Raw genomic sequence first — 18,318 nt, forward strand, 5'->3', positions numbered from 1 at the left:
TAACTTATATACACCAAAACCTCAAGATGATTAATGGTGTAAAAAAATCACCAAACATTAAAGACCAAAGACTTTTTTTAAAGGGATTTTTTAAATGCTTTTGAAAGCAGAAGTCATCTTCAGCTGGCAGTCTCAGCACTTAGTATCCAAAGAAGTTCTCAGACAAAAGCTGACATAAAGAGGGACTGCAAACATTTTTTTTTCAGGGGGTATTTGATTGGAATGTATCTATCAACTGCTACAAGGTTGATAATGCAAATGATCCTGGGCCTATTTGTATAATAAATGGATTCTAAGACTAAGCACATTGTATCGTGCTTCTTTTCCTTTCTTTGAAAAAAGCTTTTGAGGGGCAAGTGAAGAGCAGAGAGCAGACTGCCATGACTAAGTTGGTCGTGTACACTTTGAGTTCTGGCCATTTCTTCTGTTTACAGCATAATACCCATAAAGCCAAGGCACTAAATACGATGCCAAAAAGGAAAACTGGGATGTAAACTATCAGTTGAATAAGCTGAACCATTTCATACATTTTCATGCTGTTGCCGCTGCAGTTGTGTGCCATCATTACACGCCTTTATTGTAAAATAAGGTTTTAAAGACATGAAATAGAACAAGACACTGTTACCCGGGGTGCCTGGGGCAGCCCTCACTGAAAATCCTAAGGTCAGGGCAGTCCAATGCAAAAATGAGAGCAGATTCTCCCAAAATGTGGTCAACACTGAAGTTAGACTCCCCAGCCAGTCACAAACTGCTCCTGGTCCCCCACACTGGTTATCAAGAAGCTAAAAAAGAAACCACACAGCCCCCTTTATTGCATTCCAGTTCTCTGGCTCCCAATCTGCACATATGTCCAGTATGGTGAGAAATTCTTTAAAAACTCTGCTCACTATACAAAATGGTCTCAGACCACAGGCATACTACATGCCTTGTTGACTCATAAGTATATCCCCTAGTTCCTTTCAGTGGGTTCATTGTACATATGATGATCCTTGATAGGCCATTGAACAGGTATGCTGATACCAATCTGTCTTCACAAGCACAAGTTTTGAAATACAGATATGCCATACATATCTATAATTGAGAATACGAAGGTGATACAAACATATAAACAAGGTTATCATACTTGGCAAATTATAACATTTTTGTAGATGCCTTACATGGAATAGCTGGTCAGATTCCTTGCGATTTTAGAATATTGGTATCAACAATACCATAAAGTCTCTCCCATATGTCAGACACAATTGGTTTTTTTTTGTTTTTTTTTGTTTTTGTGACCTGAAGAAGAGCACTGTGTAAGCTCTAAAGTTTCTCTCTCCCTCTCGCTCACACACATCAATGGATGTTGGCCCAACCTCACCCCCTCCCTTATCTGGACCCAGCAACACTGCATGAAATATCTAAAAGTGGCAGTTTCTCTTCCGTGGGCTTGCTCTCTCTGTACGTGTAATGTAAGTGTGTAATTGGGTCAGCTTGTGTTTAATTTTGGCAAGACTCCATTCAGCGTGTGTTGATTTTCCAGTGCTAAAATTCAATCTACTTAATGGTATTCCTTTATGTCTTAGATTTACTGTAGACAAGAGATTGGGATATTTAACATTTTTGTTTTCCATTGTCCCTTATATTTTAAATCTAAAATATTATCCTATTATTTATTAGAATTATGGTAGCACCTAGAGGCTACAACTGAGATCAGTGCCTCATTGTGTTTTAAGCAAGGTATACACACTGTCTCTGCCCATAAGTGCTGAGAATTTACTTCTCTTCCATTTCACCTTTACATCATTCCAGTCTTGCTTCTAGACACCAGATGCCAACTGTTAGCAGAAAATGACTTCTCCCAGTGGCGACCTCTGGCATTCTCAAAGTTCTGTTGCAGCCCTCCTGGAAAGGGGTAGCCTTGTCCCCGACACTTCCTCTGGCTTTAAAGGGCCAATATAGTCTCATTTGAGGGACCTTAATACATTAAATATGAAAATGAATAATGCAATACGTGCAGTGGCCTCTCCATTATATGTCAATAAAATCTATTATTTTAGACCATCCCCCTCATTTTTGATATGCCTGAGATTTTTGCATTAACCACATGGACCGATGTTATAGAAATTGTCAGAGGGGACCAGGGAAGCTTGTTCAGCAGGCTAGTGCTTTTCTTTAAACTCAGGGGTGGACAATCATATAAGGGTCCAATGGTTCAAATGAACTAGAGTGCTAGTGTAACAACTGGGCCTACACGTTTACCCTAATTGTAAGCTCAACTGTAAGGAGTGAAAGTTCATAGAATGTCACAATAACCTGTAACACATGTTGATGGCAAAAGGTGTGAAAGGGAAACAGACTGAATTAGTCCACACAAAAAGCCCTACTGATATAGTTCAAGGACTGTGTTTAAAATCATGTCCCGGGCCGGGGGAGAGGGGAATGTGAGCACAAAAATTAATGAACCAAACTTGAGCTGTTGGAAATTAGGCCTAGTTAGAGGAAAAAATAACAAGGGGTGGGCTATTCCAATCATCATTCAATTCAACTTTATTAGCTTCCACATGCTATGTCTTTTATGGATACATAGAGCAAACATATACAATCCACCAAAACAGCTACTTCCACATGATACTTAAAATACTAATCAGAACTTACTAAAAACTTTCTTCTTTAGCAAGATTCTAAACAACCAAAAATTGCCACTGAGTTAATTAATACGGGAGATTGAGAAAATATTAAAAATGTTCACTTTTGAAATGGTGATAAAGCTGCCTTTTTTCTTTCTTTCTTTTTTAAACAACCCCAGTGTGCTCTCAGAAAACTCTACAATCCAGAAGACGTTGAGGAAGATTCTCCAGTGCTCCAGATGTACATGGGAAAAAAGGAAGATGTGCAGAGACCCTTCCACATCTGCCATTTGAGGACAGCAGTTTTCATGGTTTAGAATCTTAGCTGAGTAAATGCGGGCTTGAAAACTCAGTCAAGAATGGTTCAAAACCAAAAGCTGTCTTCAAAGTAGAAAACCAGAGGGGAAATTTAGACGCATGACTCATAGCCAGCTCGTCTTCTCGAATAATGTCTGCCACTCTCTTTTGAGCAGTTGATTAAAAGACATTGACAATAGGTGAGTAATAGAAAAACCCAATGGGGCTATAATAAATTGAAGGGTATTTTCCCATGGAAATAAGGAATACAGGTTGTTCCTCCACCTCCAGAAGATGAGGCACATCTTATCATTTCCTTTAGGTAACCTTAAAAGAGAAGGCTTTAGGGGGAAAAAGTTAGCAGGAGAAGAAGCTGACAGCCAACCAGCACTGGAGTGAGCTTCACCATTATAGCTGCCATCCTCACCATCTCCTCGGACCTTAGGAGCCAGCATGACACCATTGTGCTGCCTTCAACCTAACCCCGAGGACTATCCTAACCAAACAGACCAGATGACACCCTACCTGCATTGGCTCTGGCTAAATCCCAAACAGCTGTGATGTGAGACTTTGTCACCGTCCTGTCCCCCCATGTCCTTTTCCTTCCCTACCTCATTTCTCCTCTCTCTCTCTCTCTCTCCATCTATCTAACAGGAGTCTGGCTTAGCTGCCCAAAACTGTATGTTTTGCAACAGTGCTATACACCTGTGCCCAGAGAGGCAGCTAAAAGCAATGCCCAGAACAGCCCCATGCTGGCACAAGTTTGCCAGGTCTCAGAGTGGCTGATCAGACCATGTGTATGCCTGTGTTTTTCCAGCAGTGAAGGTGCAAGTGAGAGTCAATGCTGGAGACTGCATTTTCTACCTTTTGTTCATTTGTGTGTGTGGTTTTGTCTTCTAGGAAACAGCAACAGCCCCAGCTCCAGCCATCCGCTTCTTGGAAAGTTAATACTGTACTATCTTAAAGACTGTCAGACATGGGGGAGGGTTCTTTCTAAATATTCTTTCTAGATAACCTGGGTGGCGAGGTGCTAAAATGAAACACTTACTCAGTACTTTACATTTCAAATGCTGTAACTGTATTCCCTTTTTCTGTATCTTCTAATAAAAGGTGAAGAAAATTAATGGTGTTTGCCCTAGTACTGAGCAGCTGAAGTCTCTGTATACCAGCCCTTGACCTTGTTTACAACTGTACAATGCTGGACAATTACAGGTTCCTGCCTGGTAACACCTTTACCTCGCTGAAAGTAATTGAGATGTTACCTCGCTGAAAGCTGTTCTGGCTCCTCCCTGCAAACTGGAAGGGACCCTACCATTGGGCCCATTGAAAGTAATACATCAGGCCCAATGTTAGGGTCCCTTACAGTTTGTGGGGAGGAGCCAGAACAGCTGCATGGAATGTGGGAGCTGGCTGGCTGAGGGGGGCTGGCACCTAAGCTGACCAGTCAGTGTGAGAGAGACAAACAGCCCCCTCAGCCTAGCTAGCAGGCTGAAGAATCCCCTCCTTGCCCAGATGCAGTAAGGAGCTGCCCAGTGTCTCTCCAGGCTTCCCCTCCTCCCTACCCAAAACTAGGACTGGCTGACAGGCACAAACAAGTCTGGGTACTATCTGTGAGCAGGGCACTAAATGTGATCAGAACTCCCTTGAGCCTAGCAGATCATACAGGCGTACTGATACATAGGTCAGGGCTATGGTCGGTGGGGGATTGCTCACAGTTACTTATGGAATCAGCCATTCCTTATGTCTGCATTCACCTATTGCAGAGGTCACCAACTGGTTGATCGCGATCGACTGGTCAATCCTAGAGGATCTCCCAGTTGATTGCGATCTCTGGCGGCACAGTGGGGCTGTCCAAGCCCCATGCCACTCCCGGAAGTGGCCAGCGTGCCCTGCGGCCCTGGGGATGGCGGGGCAGGGGTCTCCCTCCACTCACTGCTCCTGCCTGCAAGCACCACCCCCGTAGCTCTCATTGGCTAGGAACAGGGAGCTGTCGCCAATGGGAGCTGGAGAGGGGCAGTGCGTGGAGCTAGGGGCCACAGGGCATGTTGGTCCCTTCCAGTAGCAGTGTGGGGCCGGGTTAGGCAGGGAGCCTGCCTTAGTCTTGCTGCGCCGCCGACCAGGAGCCGCTGGAGGTAAGTGCTGCCTGGCGGGAGGCCGCATCCCAACTCCCAGCCCTGAGACCCCCTCCCAGAGCCAGCATCCTGTACCCCCCTCCTGTACCCCAACCACCCTCCCAGAGCTGGCACCCTGTACGCCCTCCTGCACCCCAACCTTCTGCCCCAGCTCTGACCCCACCCCCAGAGACAGCACCCTGTACCCCTCCTGCACCCCAACACTCTCCCCTAGCCTGGAGCCCCCTCCTGCACCCAAACTTCCAGAACCCTCACCCTGCACCCCCTCCAACACTCTGCCCCAGCCCAAAGCCCCCCTCCTGCACCGAAACTCCCTCTCAGAGCTTGCACCCCTCAATCCATCCTGCACTCCTACCCCTGCCTTAGGCTCAGCCCAGAGCCCCCTCCCACAATGCAAACCCTTCGGCCCCAGCCCAGAGCCTGGACCCCTCCCAAACCCCTACCCCAGCCTGGTGAAAGAGGGTGGGGAGAGCGAGTGATAGGGGGGAATGCAGTGAATGGGGCGGGGCTTTGGGGAAGGGGCGGGGTAAATACTGGGTTACCCTTAAATTCAAAAAGTGATCTCGGGCATAAAAAATGTTGGTGACCACAGACCTATTGTATCTTTTTGGCATTAAACTTTGATAATGAATGTATGAACTGACAGTGTTTCCCTTGCTTTATTTCTTCCCTCTTTTGTCATTTTAGGTTCCTTCTGTCCTTTTCTTTCCAGAATGTGACTGTAGCTTTTTTCCCCTTCTTTCAGTGTCCGTTTTCCTTCTCATTTTTACCCGTCTACCCTTTATCCTCCCCCGCCCTGGTTCCTTGCCACTTCTTCTGTTCCCTCATCCTCACTGGCCTCTTCCCTTGCCTGAGCCTCAGGAATCTTCTGTGGAAAGGGAAAAGCAGGTGCTGAAAAATGATTGATTTGCAGAGGGGAAGCATAGGAGGTGGGAACAAATGCAGCTGAGAGGAGACAAACAGATGCAAAATTCCTCACTTTCTATCCCTACTGCAAACCCGGGCTTCCCTGGAGCCCTAGATTTGTACCCAGCTCCTATTTGCTGCTTTTCCTTGGTATCACACAAACTAGTTTTGAATTGTCAGTCATTTTTTGTTCTTTGCAGGTCAGCTTTGAAAACTAGAATGTTTGCTAATATGAACCAGGCTCTGTGAAAACCGAAAGGTTTCCACAGTAAAGAGAGGGGCTTCTGTAAAGCACTGAACAGAGAATGAATCAAAAGAAACATGAAAAACAGTCACACTAATCATGGACCAGATATTCTATTCAGCCATAATTTAGAGCTGTGGGATGCCATTTAGCCATATAAAGTGCTGTAAAGCAGCAGAGCGTCAGGGGCTTTTAGTGATGAAGATATAAATGTACACAGAGACAGGCAACACAACTGGGAATCATGGCCTTAAATCTTTGCTGGTAGTATTGCAGTGCTAGCATTGTGGTTCTGTCAGTGTGAAAGGGAAATGATCAGAAAATAGTGAAGGAAATAAGCATGTAAAAATGGCCTGATTTTCAAAGGTGCTAAGCACCTAGGACGTGCAGTGAAATTCAGACTTAAAACTACACCAAAAAACTAGATTCACTCTTCTGTAAGGACGTGCAAATTCTACCTGTTTATGTTACCATGGCCTGCTCCACAGAGGGAAGAGGCACCCAAGGGACAGTGGAGGGCAAAGGTAACACTACACCAGGTGAGATCAGCTTTTGTCTGCATCAAGGAGCCTTAGTGATACAGACAATGACTCAGCAACCTTCCCCCCCCTTAACTTTGCTTCCATCCTGGCCAATGTGCTTCATTTTTGGTGCAGCACTGACTGGAGGTGGGCTCTTAAACAAAATTGAAGTTACAAGTACCTTGGGCTATCATACCCCATCTCCTGGGGCCCTGTGGAAGGGTGTTCAGCTCCAACCCTGAAGCAGTGAAACACAGTGCAGTCAAAGGTGTATACAAAACATGCAACAAACCCAGCAGGTGCTTTCTATATAGTGCATCAGTCACACAAACTGCCTCAAATTAATTCCCCCATGCCTTCAAAAGCAAGGAAACAAACTGCACTGCAGCCCTATAGTCAACTGGTGAAAATAAAACTCAAGATTAAAAATGTAAGAGTTACCTGCAGTGCACAAAACTACTGCAAGAAAAGCCTCCACACAACAATAAAGGGGCCTTGCTCCAACGGATGTTGCCCCATGCACAATTACTCTGATGTTAAAAAAAAAAAGCCCACACAATCACTAACCTCACAACATTTTTGCTATGTGTTAAATGTACTTCCTGCCCAATGGCAGTGCTGTCTCTGAAGCTCTCACCTAACTCTGGTGCACAAACGGCCAGTATTATCTTTTTTTGGCCCAAACTTTTCAATAGGATGGGAGCAGATACTTGTTGTGAATCATCAAGGAAGAGAAAAGTTTAACCTGCATCACTCAACTGTTTTGTTGATCTTGCAAACATATATAACACTTGCATTTATAGTTTGCCTAGGCATACATGGCTAGTGTGTGCTTTTAGCCTTGATTAAGTGATAGTGTGTAAACAGCACCTCCCAAGGAGAGGCCCTCCAGAGATTTTGTGACTCAGACACACCCTGCACAATGGGCAATAAAGCTACTGTGTGGCTTAAGTGACAATGCCTCACCTGTGTTTCTACAGAGCAGCTCTTCCCTTGTTTTTTCTTCAGCGGCACGCCTGTGGCAGCCCTCCCACTGCATCAAATTTTTTTTTTCTTGGGGGTGTGCGATCAAAAAAAGTTTGGAGACCATTGATCTGGGCTAACCTGTATATCACTGGCCATAAGACTTCCCTAAATTAATTCCTTCTACATGTGACTTTTCTACGAGGTGCTGATAGCAGCAACAGTGGCTTGGTTTAAATATCTAGGGGCTCCTCTTAAAACTAACATGCACCACTGGCTTGAGCATCCAACCAGAAACCTGGGAAAACTTAAATAGCTTACCTTGGAACGCCTGATCATCATTGCCACTGCTATAATCACATCATCTTTCACATGCGATCATCATTTACTGTGGAGGAAGGGCAAATGGCATTTTGAACCCTTGAGCAGAGTCCACACCAGCAAGGATTCCTTCCTTCCTACAAAGTAGAACCCCTTTCCATGTCCTCTCCCAGCTCATGGCCATATGCCGCTTTACAGGGGTACATAATTGAGATTGTGGTTTTGGTGAGCCCCTCACTCAGGGTGTAATTAAGTATTAATTATGTGATTAAAAGGTATTAGCTACCTTTTAATCACACAATAAGAGGAACATTTCATTACCCCGACATCCAAAACTGAAATGACTAACCAAAAATTATTCGAAGGAACACACTGGCATAGTGAATGCCACTGAAGTATGCTCATTCTAGCTCTGCTCCCGGGTCATAAGATGATGGCAGCAGAGAGCACCTTCCTCTCCCACTGTAAGACTACCCTTGTAAGGTTGTTACTGAACTCTGTAGAAATTCATTCAGTGAGATTATAGTCTCGTTTCTTCACATTTTATGCATAGTGTTGCTATTTTACTTCATATCATTTGCCATGTCACACAACACACAATACTTTGTACATCTCCCTCATTTCGTACAATATTAGACCTTTTAATTATTATTACAAACTGGGAAGGGGGGACCCTCCATAATTGTAACAATGCACCAGATTAAAACAAAACTTCAACAGAAATTGAGCCTTGTTCTCATGTCACCCTTTACTAGAGGGATCTCTGAACTTTGTTGGGAGTGTTTCAGTTGGGAAGATCCTGTGTGCCGCAATTTAGCCTTAGAGACCACAACTCCCATGATGCCTTGGGGGAAAAGAGTGAGACACTTCCCCTTCCAGGGAGTGCAGGGAGAGAGGCGGTGGATTCCATTTTGGGAAAGGAGCAAGATTGCTGGTGTGGCGCTCTGTCCATACCTGAGAGCCTGCAGGGGCTTTGACTTAGATACATGCCACTGATTATTATTAGAATAGCTTTATTCTTAGAGGTTTCCAAGGCACACCATTGAGTGTCTACAGGGGCCAGGAGGTGGAAGCACTGCCAAATTTAAATTCCTTTAGGAGTAAAGGGACTGTAGTAGAGGGGTGGATAGAGGATTCTCACCTATCCAACATCACCACTGGGGTATTCAGGATCTCCTTGAATGTCAACAACATCAGGCACACAGGAAAGGGGGGTTACACCAGTATTTGACTAGTGTTGGTGATAATTCTGCTAATTGAGATAAGCGGAATTCTGATAGCGGCTTCAGGCTTCAAATGTATACTATTTGGCTGAGAGCAGCAGGAAGGAAAATAGCAGATTGTAAATTATGCAAACCCAATATAATATGAAAGATACACATCTCAGTATTTACATTCTGCTACTACATCGGTTTTCTTGTAAACACGTTCACAGCAGTACAAGAAACTAACTGACCCTTGTAGTGATGCAAGAAAGCTTCCTGTAGTTAGCTGGTTAATGTTGTATATGCAAAGGAAATCATGGCAATAATAAAATAGGCATATGCATAGCTTCAAAGAGAGACATTGATCCTGACTGGAATCTCAGTTACATAGGTGTAAATCAGAAGTAACTTTGTTGAAATCACTGGAGTTGGAATGCTGTAAGACGAGTACAGTATAAGTGAGATCAGAATCAGGTACACTTTGAGGAAGTTTGTGACTATTACCCATGATAATTACAGACTTTATGGCAAGTCAATGGAGCTATGACAATTTATATCAGCTGTGGATCCACCCCTGTATCATGCATTTTTTTGTGATCACTTAGTGCATTTGTGGTTATGGTTTGGCTTTGATTTGATCTAGACTTCAGAGATTTAAAAGAGGGTAACAGAGAAGAAGCTTCCTGAAATTCCTTGGCTACAAAGTAATAACAAAGTGTATCTAAACAGCAGTTACAATTTGCTACCCACGCAGCCACACGAATAAAAAGGCTTGCATTCTGGCGTAAAGAGCAGGCAGCTCCAGCTGCGTCCATTGCATACCTAACAAGTAGCCCGACATGAAAAGGCAAAAAACATATGATAAATACACTCAGGTTCATAGAGACAATCCAGAGAGCCTTCTGGATTGATGTTTCCTCAGGTGGACTCATGTTCTTCTTCATCTTCAGACACTGGATGACTTGAATAGAACAAAAAGTCAGTATTATTAGTGGTATAAAAAAACCCCAAATACCTGACACCAGTGTAGTTACTGCAGGTTCACCAGAAGTTTTCTGAAAGCACTTTTTTTCTTTTTTCTCAGAAAATCGTGGGTTGAAGTATGCATAAATGATTATTATTATCCAAAGAAATCCGCAGCTAACAGCTGCCTTCAGTGGGGACCTGAAACTCTTTGCTTTCAGGGGGTACTTAATTGCAATGAATCGGTCGACTGCTATAAGGGTGATGATATAAATGCTTACAGGCATGTTTGTAAAATATATAGTCTGTATGGCATAGCACAGTTCATCTATGGGATGTTCAGTCCTGTGAAAATGCACAATGAAAGGCAACGTGAAGAGCAGAAAACAGTCTGCAATAACCAAGTTGATCATGTACACTCTGGTTTCTGTCCATTTTTTCAGCTTGCAGCAGAATACCAGGAAGGCAATGATATTAAATATAACTCCAAAAGAGACAATTGGGATGTAAATAATCAGTTGTAAAAGGTTAAGATTTTCATGCATTGTGACGTTCATGCTGCTGCAGTTCATCCTGATAAGTAGTTACTGCAATGGAAGAATTAAGAGCTGTGAAATACAACAGAACACACTGGTGATTAATTTACAACTTATTTATTCTTCTAATGTTCACATCTTGTAGGGGCCTAAAATCCCTTAGACATCTAAGTTTCTGCCACAAAGCTGCCTCAGACCTGACACCACTGCACAGCTAACATGCTGCTTTTAGGCCTTGAAGCAGGATTTTCAAACTAGTCAGAGGAACATGCTGTCTTGTAAGCAGGGCCCAATCCTGTCGGTGTGCTCTGAGCATGCTTGAGCCTGGATACCTGGCAGACCCTGCAGGAGGAGGGCCAGAGATACAGGCTACCAATTGGTGTGTGGGCATGCGGGAGTGGGGGGCAGCAAAGCAATCACACAAAACAGCTGGGGGCACAAGAAAATGCAGGTCGAGTGTGAGAGAGGTAATGAGCATTACCAGGAGGCAGAGAGTGAGAGACAATTTCAGCTGCTAGGGCATGGGTTACGGAAGAGGCTGACCTGGCATAGGTGCCTAACTTTAGATGAGCGCCTGTGGCTAAGCATCCTGAGTGGCATGAGGTGCCTATCTGTGGCTTGTCAGGCAGGTGCACCATGTCAGCCTCTTAGGCCCCTCTTCCTGTCCCTTTCCTCAGCATTTAACTCCTGGCTGGCTTTTAGACAGCTCCCTGCTCAGCTTGCTGGCTTCTAAGGATCCCTTTCTTAGGAGACTAGCTCTGCTGTCTAGACATTGTCCAGATCCAGAGAGAATTAGTCATTTAGATTGCAGTCTTTATATGATGCCAGCACTCCAAAGCCAGGTAATCATGGCCTATAAAAATTAAGGACCAAATCGCCTTACAGTTTTCATTCATTTCCCAGGTAAAACTCCTAACTGCAATCAATGGGTTTGATTCTCAGTTATGCCGAGGCTCCTTTACAGTGTTCTGGCAGTGTAAAGGGCCTTAATACTAATGCAAATGTAATTTGGTGCCCACTTTGAGCCCCTTTACACTGCCAGAGTGGTACAAAGGGGCCTTAGTGTAAATGAGGCTCAGGCCTCAAGTATTTTTCTACTTAGGTTCTGGTGAAAGCGGAGATGTGCATGTCTTTATCTGTACCCCAATAAAGCCTGAGGCACATCCCTCGGCCCGGGCCGTTTCCCGCAACCCCCATCGGCCTGGAGCGGCTAACCATGGCCAGTGGGAGCTGCGATTGGCCGAACCTGGGGACACGGCAGGTAAACAAACCTACTTGGCCCGCCAGGGGCTTTCCCTGAACAAGCGGCGACCCTAGTTTGAGAACCACTGAGTTAGAGCAAAGCAATTTTTAGTGGCCAAGATATAGGGCCAGACCCAACACCCACCAAAGTCAGTCTGGAGACTCCCATTGGCTTCAGAATCATTGTTGGATCAGGCATTGCATAACGCTAATAGTATATCAGTTTGTTAACATTTACAATCCCAAATCTCAACTGTTCATGATATTCCTAAAATTAGCATTTTTAGTATTTGGGGGGGGGGGGGGGATTTTCAAAAGAGCCAAAGGAAATCAGATGACATACTTCCATTGAAAGTCAATCAGTTGTGTGCCTAACTCCCTTTGGCTTCTTTGAAAATCCCAGCCTGCATTATTATTGTTCATTATTTTCACTGGGGTAGCACTGAGAAACGACAGCTCCATAATCCATAGGCACTGATTAGACACACAATGAAAAGAGGATCCTTGTCCCCAGTGAACTAACAGTCTCCGCCTCCATTTCTCTATCTATAATATAGGGGTAGTCACCCTTACTCACCTCGCTGAGTGTTGCAAGATTAAACTAATTCATGGTTTTAAAATGCTTTAAAATCCCAATTCAGAAGATGCTATAGAAGTGCAAAGTATCACATAATTATGATCAATAATAAGAATGATGTGTTTTGACTCTCACTACAAACAGCAAATATAATCTAAAACAGAGTGATTCAATGCATGGGAGAACAAGCACACAGAAAGTAACAAAAGTTAGAGTAAAAGTAGGTGGAGAGAAAACCTGCAGAAAGACAGCAGCATTTGAAAAAGTGCCATCAAAGGTATATGAAAGTAGAATTTTTAGCGTGCTGACCTAACCGCTGATTAATAGCCATTTTAACTTTAAAAATAAAAAGTAGTAACCTGCCTACTAATGATTGAGAAGCCTCACTGTGGCCCAAGTCTGCATTTACTAGTGCAAATTGCATAAGAATGATGAAAGAATTAAAAGTTACCTGCTTCTTTGTAGCTCACTGCACAATTAATTTACTCCACAAGAAAAGCTTTGGTTCAGCACAGATTAGTTTATCTGAATGCTATGGAGTACATTTAATAGACTCAGATTTTGTTCCACTTGATGCTGCTTATTGTTCAGGGCACAAGTCCAATGATTCTTTCATCACTAGCTCTGAAGTAAAAAAGCACAATGACCAAATCTCCTCCTGTTCCTCCAGACCATCGGGTATGTTTCATGATTAAACTTCCTTTTTAGTGACAAATGTTTCTCTGGTGCCTCCTACTTATTCCATTACATCAGTGCAACCCTCTACAGCAGTGCTTCTCAAGCTATCCGATGTGGGGGACCGGCATTTTTTCCCCCGCAATGTGCATGCAGACCTGCAGTCGATGAGTAGCTACCACTTTGAGTAGCACCGCTCTACTGTACAGTTTTCCCCCAGCAAGGAACTGATACTAATATTCACAGTCATCAACTCAAAGATAAGTTTAGTAATTTGTGGAAGGAAAACTATAATGTTTTCTAATTGGTTTTGCAGCAGCAGCAGCAAGTCCTACACTGACATCAGTGGAAAACAAAACTTTTTATTTAGCCACAGAACAAGCAGTCAGTCAGCAAGCAGTTCAATACCTACTAACATTCCTGAGCTGGATTATTATTGGCTGGGCACTTCAGAAACCCAGAAGCAAGGGCAGCAGAACGAGGTTGCACATGGGGGAAGCAATGTCCTGTTTCTCCTTGGTCTGGCTGTTGTCAGTAAGGGTGTCTGTGATGGGGCACACAACTCACCACTAATCTGGTGCTTCCTCCTGGCTGCTCTGGGGATTAGTTCACCAGATTGATGCTCATTCCCGCTGTTGCATGCTGCCACTCCGTCTCTCTCTCTCTCTCTGGTCTGCAGCCCCTCTTTCATTCCAGGAACCGCTACGTCCTCTTCATGACCTTCCAGCCAGGTCACTCAGTGTTCCCCCCTTCTGGGGTATATCAAAGTCTTTTCTTCAGTAGTCCTAGGCAGGCTTCCCATTCACTGCCTCAGGTGCCACTCCTTCAGTGGCTGGTAGGAGAACCCAAGCCCACCCTCTACTCTGGGGGTCCAGTTCAGGGACCCTCAACCCAGCAGTTCTGGGCTTCCCCTCTTCTGCCCTCACTGCTCCTTCCCTGGACTTCTTCTTTCAGCTCCTGGCTTCCCTCCTCCCAGGGAGTGACTGCAGCCTATAAATTTCTGCAGCCACTAAAGACGCCTCCCTCTTTCCAGGGAGTGTCTGCCCTTTCCCAGCAGCAGTCCCGGTCTGTTGCCAGCTTCCTGGTTTTATTCTGCCTATTCCTGTACTGCTGAAACTGAAATCAATTCCCTGGCTCTTCCTTCAGGTGCAGCCTGTGGAATTAATAGGCCTACCTGGCTACCTTAACCCCTTCCAGTTCTGTGTGGGGTGGACACTCCTTCACAGTGTCAATTATGATAGTGCTACTTTTCTCTGATAAGTGGACTGAAATTACCAACTCTTTCCATATAGGACACTGAAAAGCCAATAGATAGTATGTTATGGTTACTACCCACTTCAGGTGGTGTTGAGCCAATGATACGAAGGTGAAGGCTATGTCTCAGTTACATCTGAGCCATCCCGTTCCCCATATACCTTTTTAAAATGTTCAAGTATTTTTTTATATTCCTTGTGGTGCTCATCTGAAGAGATCCTGGTTAGGATTTTATTTTAGGTTCTCTGCCTTGGAGAGTTGGGCAGATCGAACTAAGGAATCATAATTACTCACAAGTTTTGGAATTGCATTCACAAATTAGTGAAACATGCCCACAGTTGCACACCTACAGCTTTAACAGTCAGATCTGGCGTAAACTTGTATTACACTAGTAAAGTCAAGAAAGCTTTGCTGAAGACTTGGCCCTAAAGTGTAAGGGTCTGATCACTCCCTGGAAGGACTCTCATTGACTTCAATGGGCATTGGCTTGGGCCCAAATACTTTAGGAGTGTAAATGAACTCAAAGATGTTTATCCCCTGTATCAATTGGTCTTTACGCTTTCAAAAATGTGAGCCACCACATTCCTGACATTTATTTATTTATGTGGATTTATACATCCAGTCTATGTAACTGACATCTTATTGTAACTGCCACCTTTCTCTTGCTTGTTGTATCTTGGCTTAAATTCGAGGGTCAGAGTTTTGGGTCAGGACTGACTTCCTCTGCAGTTGTTCAGCACCCAGTGCAATTGGGGACTCTGTGTACTACCGTAATTAATAAATAATAATGGTCAACAGTAATTATTATATTGATTAATTATTATTATTAAGTTCCAACAGGTATTGACCATTATTCATGGCTTGCATCCATACAATCACTTCATCACCAGTAAATCTGGCATGTCTGAATTGCACAATTTAGGTTGGATATTAGGAAAAACTTTTTCACTAGGAGGGTGATGAAACACTGGAATGCGTTACCTAGAGAGGTGGTGGAATCTCCTTCCTTAGAATTTTTTAAGGTCAGGCTTGACAAAGCCCTGGCTGGGATGATTTAGTTGGGGATTGGTCCGGCTTTGAGCAGGGGGTTGGACTAGATGACCTCCTGAGGTCCCTTCCAACCCTGATATTCTATGATTCACAATGTGATATTCATAAAACGAGCTCCTCAGATTTATCTGGTATGTTTCAGCTTAAAACTTCCTCTTTGGTGTCATGTTTCTCTGGTGCCCTCCACTGAGTCTATTACATCAGTGCAATCTTTTGCATTATGTTTTGGTTCCAGTCTGCATTTCACCAAGGAAGGAAGCTATGAACCTTGGCTAGGGCCAAAGTGCACAGAACACAAGTCAGGAAGATTGCTGTAAAGATGGTTTGTAACTCATCCTTGCAATCCCCCAGGGCCGGATTAATGCAGGGACTTTAGGGGCTGCAGCCCAGGGCCTTGGGCTAAGGGGGTCCCGCAGGCAGCCCGCTGCTTCTTTTCATCCAGCCCGTGGCAAGTCTCCACACTGCGTGCTGGACACTGGTCCCTGAGCCTCGGCGCCCCCACCACCCCGCAGGGCTGGAGCCGCAAGTGCCGGGTCGCCAGCATGCCCCTGTGGCCCCTAGGTGAGGGATGTTCAGGGAATCTCTGCGTGCTACCCCTACCCCCAGTGTCGGTTCTGCAGCTCCCATTGGCCAGGAACCATGGCCAATGGGAGCTGTGGGGGTGGGCACAGGCAGCATGCACTGCACAGAGCGGCCTGTCCCCTAGGGGCTGAACATGCCAGCGACCTCAAGGAGAAGAGCAGCGTGGAGCCAGAACAGGCAGGGATCCTGCCTTAGCCCCACTGTGCCGCCAACCAGGAGCTGCCCGAGGTATGTGCACCCTGCACCCCAGCGCCCTTCCCCAGCCCGGTGCCTTCTTCTGCATCCAAACTCCTACCTGCACCCTAACCCTGTCCCAGCCCTGAGCCCCTTCCTGCACCCAAACTCCTACCCATAGCCCGCACCACAAACCTTCTGCCACACCCCAACCCCCTGTCCCATTCCTGGCCCCACCCCTCCAGTTGGAGCTGCACCCCCTCTCACACACCAATCCCCTGCCCCAGCCCTGAGCCCGCTCCTGCACTCCAAAACCCCAGGGGCCCCACAAAATCTAATAGCCCCGGGCCCACAGGAGTGTTAATCTGGCCCTGGCAGTCCTGTGATCTTAGTGCTTCTCTGTGTAGTGCTGGACCCTCTGTGACAAATTAGAGCAGCCTTGCTGATCACTGTAATGTACTCTGGATGCCACAACCACAGGGTACCAAAAAAAAAAAACCCAACAAACCAGCCAAAGGCCAGGGTGGCATTAAGTTGGCCACATCCCTTTCCTCTGTCTTCTCTTGCTTTTCTCTTCTGTGCCAGGGATGGGGAATGACGCAAGAGTCCTATGCTGATTATGTCATTGGCAGATCAATCCTCCCTAGCCAGTTAAACTATCATTTTGGCCAGATTATGCCAATGGTGGTGCAAAAAAACTGCACCAGGCTGAAAATTCTGGCCCTACATGTAGCCTATTCAGACTTCAAAGGTAGAGGAAAAAGTTTTGTAATTAGTACAAATACATTTTAAACTGAGGCAACAGGAGGTTAAGTGATTTGTCTAATGTTACATAGAAAGCTTGTACCAGGACTGGGAACAGAACTCTGATCTTACGCCCAGGCTCAATGTCACGCAGGTACTTGGTAGCAGAGTGGAGAATAAAATTCTGATCTCCCAGAAAGTTTGTATTAGGGCTGAGAAGAGAACCCTGCTCTGCCACGGGGTGCACCACTCACTGCTTGTATGGCACCTCCTTTTGGTCATTCTGGGGATTGCATGCCATCACACCATCTCTGCAGCTCCTCTCTCATCCCAGGAATTGCAACGTCCTCTTCGTGACTCAGCCCTCCGGCTAGGTCACTCAGCGTTTCTCCCTGTGACAGGTGTCAGTCGGTCCTCCGAGCCCCTAGGGGCAATGGAGAGCAATGGTCTCCGTGGCAGGCCTCGGCCCCACCTCCCGGGTGTTGGGGAATTAGCGGGCAGGGGAGCGCCGGCCAGAGTCAGTAGCGCGCCCCTCGGGCAGGGGAGCGCCGGCGTAGGGGAACGCAGGCCCACCCAACTCCACTGCGTTCCAGCCCAGGCCCTGACAGTGGCAGAAGGCGAAGGTCCCGCCGCAGGGTCAGCGGGGCAATCCGCACCCGCTGACCAAACACACCCAGCCCACGGTGTAGTTGGGCCCCTGAGCTACTTCCTACCTGGTCTCTTTCAGGCGGGTCGCTCCAGTCCCTCCATCTCCTCCGGGTATTCCACTGCGGGCCACCCCCGCTCCCCCTCGGTATCGGACTCACGCTGGCCCGGGCTGCAGTCAGGCCCCTCCAGGTCCTCTGGGTATTCAGCGGCCGGCAGCCCTGGTTGCCACAGGCCTTCCCCCCGGTCAGGCTCCTCCTTGCCCAGGGCTTCGCCTGGGACAGCAGCAGGATCACAAGGGAGCAGCCTGTATCTGTCTCCCTCCCTGATGCTCTCCTCACTGGGCAGAGGGCCCCGCACTTTGTACTTCCTGTCCCACCCCTCCCCTTCCGGGGATTGGCGGAAGCTTGGCCTGGCCCCGCCCACTCAGGCCCAGAGGGTGGCTCTTTACCCTCTGGTTCGGAGGGGAGCCACCCTGGCTCCCTACACTCCCCTTTCAGGGTACAGTCCTTCAAATCCTCTCTCACTCCCACATTGACTCGGGCAGTCTCCCCGTTCACTGCTCTGCCAGTGCCACTTCCCCAGTGGCAGGTAGGGGAACCTGGGCCCTCTGCTACCCTGGGTTCCAGTCCAGGGACCTTCAACCCAGAAGTTTGGGGCTTTCCTCTCCCAGCCCTCACT

General features: G+C 46.2%; 1 protein-coding gene across 2 annotated transcripts; it reads right to left on the bottom strand.

Moving 5' to 3' along the window:
* Positions 1–8,532: 8,532 nt before the first annotated feature.
* LOC140916904 (G-protein coupled receptor 35) lies at positions 8,533–13,812 on the bottom strand. 2 transcript variants are annotated; one of them, XM_073358801.2, is made up of 2 exons: positions 13,756–13,812; positions 8,533–10,745 (listed from the first exon to the last, which is right to left on the bottom strand). In XM_073358801.2, exon 2 carries the CDS (start codon positions 10,728–10,730, stop codon positions 9,747–9,749), a length of 984 nt encoding a protein of 327 aa, XP_073214902.1. In that variant the 5' UTR covers positions 10,731–10,745; positions 13,756–13,812; the 3' UTR covers positions 8,533–9,746. The 2 variants fall into 2 exon arrangements, with proteins under 2 accessions (XP_073214902.1, XP_073214901.1); XM_073358800.2 differs by lacking the exon at positions 13,756–13,812 and adding an exon at positions 12,965–13,219.
* Positions 13,813–18,318: the final 4,506 nt, after the last annotated feature.

This window comes from Lepidochelys kempii, chromosome 9 (genome assembly GCF_965140285.1).
Source record: "Lepidochelys kempii isolate rLepKem1 chromosome 9, rLepKem1.hap1, whole genome shotgun sequence".
NCBI classification, from domain to species: Eukaryota; Metazoa; Chordata; order Testudines; family Cheloniidae; genus Lepidochelys; species Lepidochelys kempii.

What these genes read in the sequence shown, in the direction of transcription:
- LOC140916904 (XM_073358801.2), bottom strand. Translation starts at nt 10,730, where the DNA reads ATGAACTGCAGCAGCATGAACGTCACAATGCATGAAAATCTTAACCTT.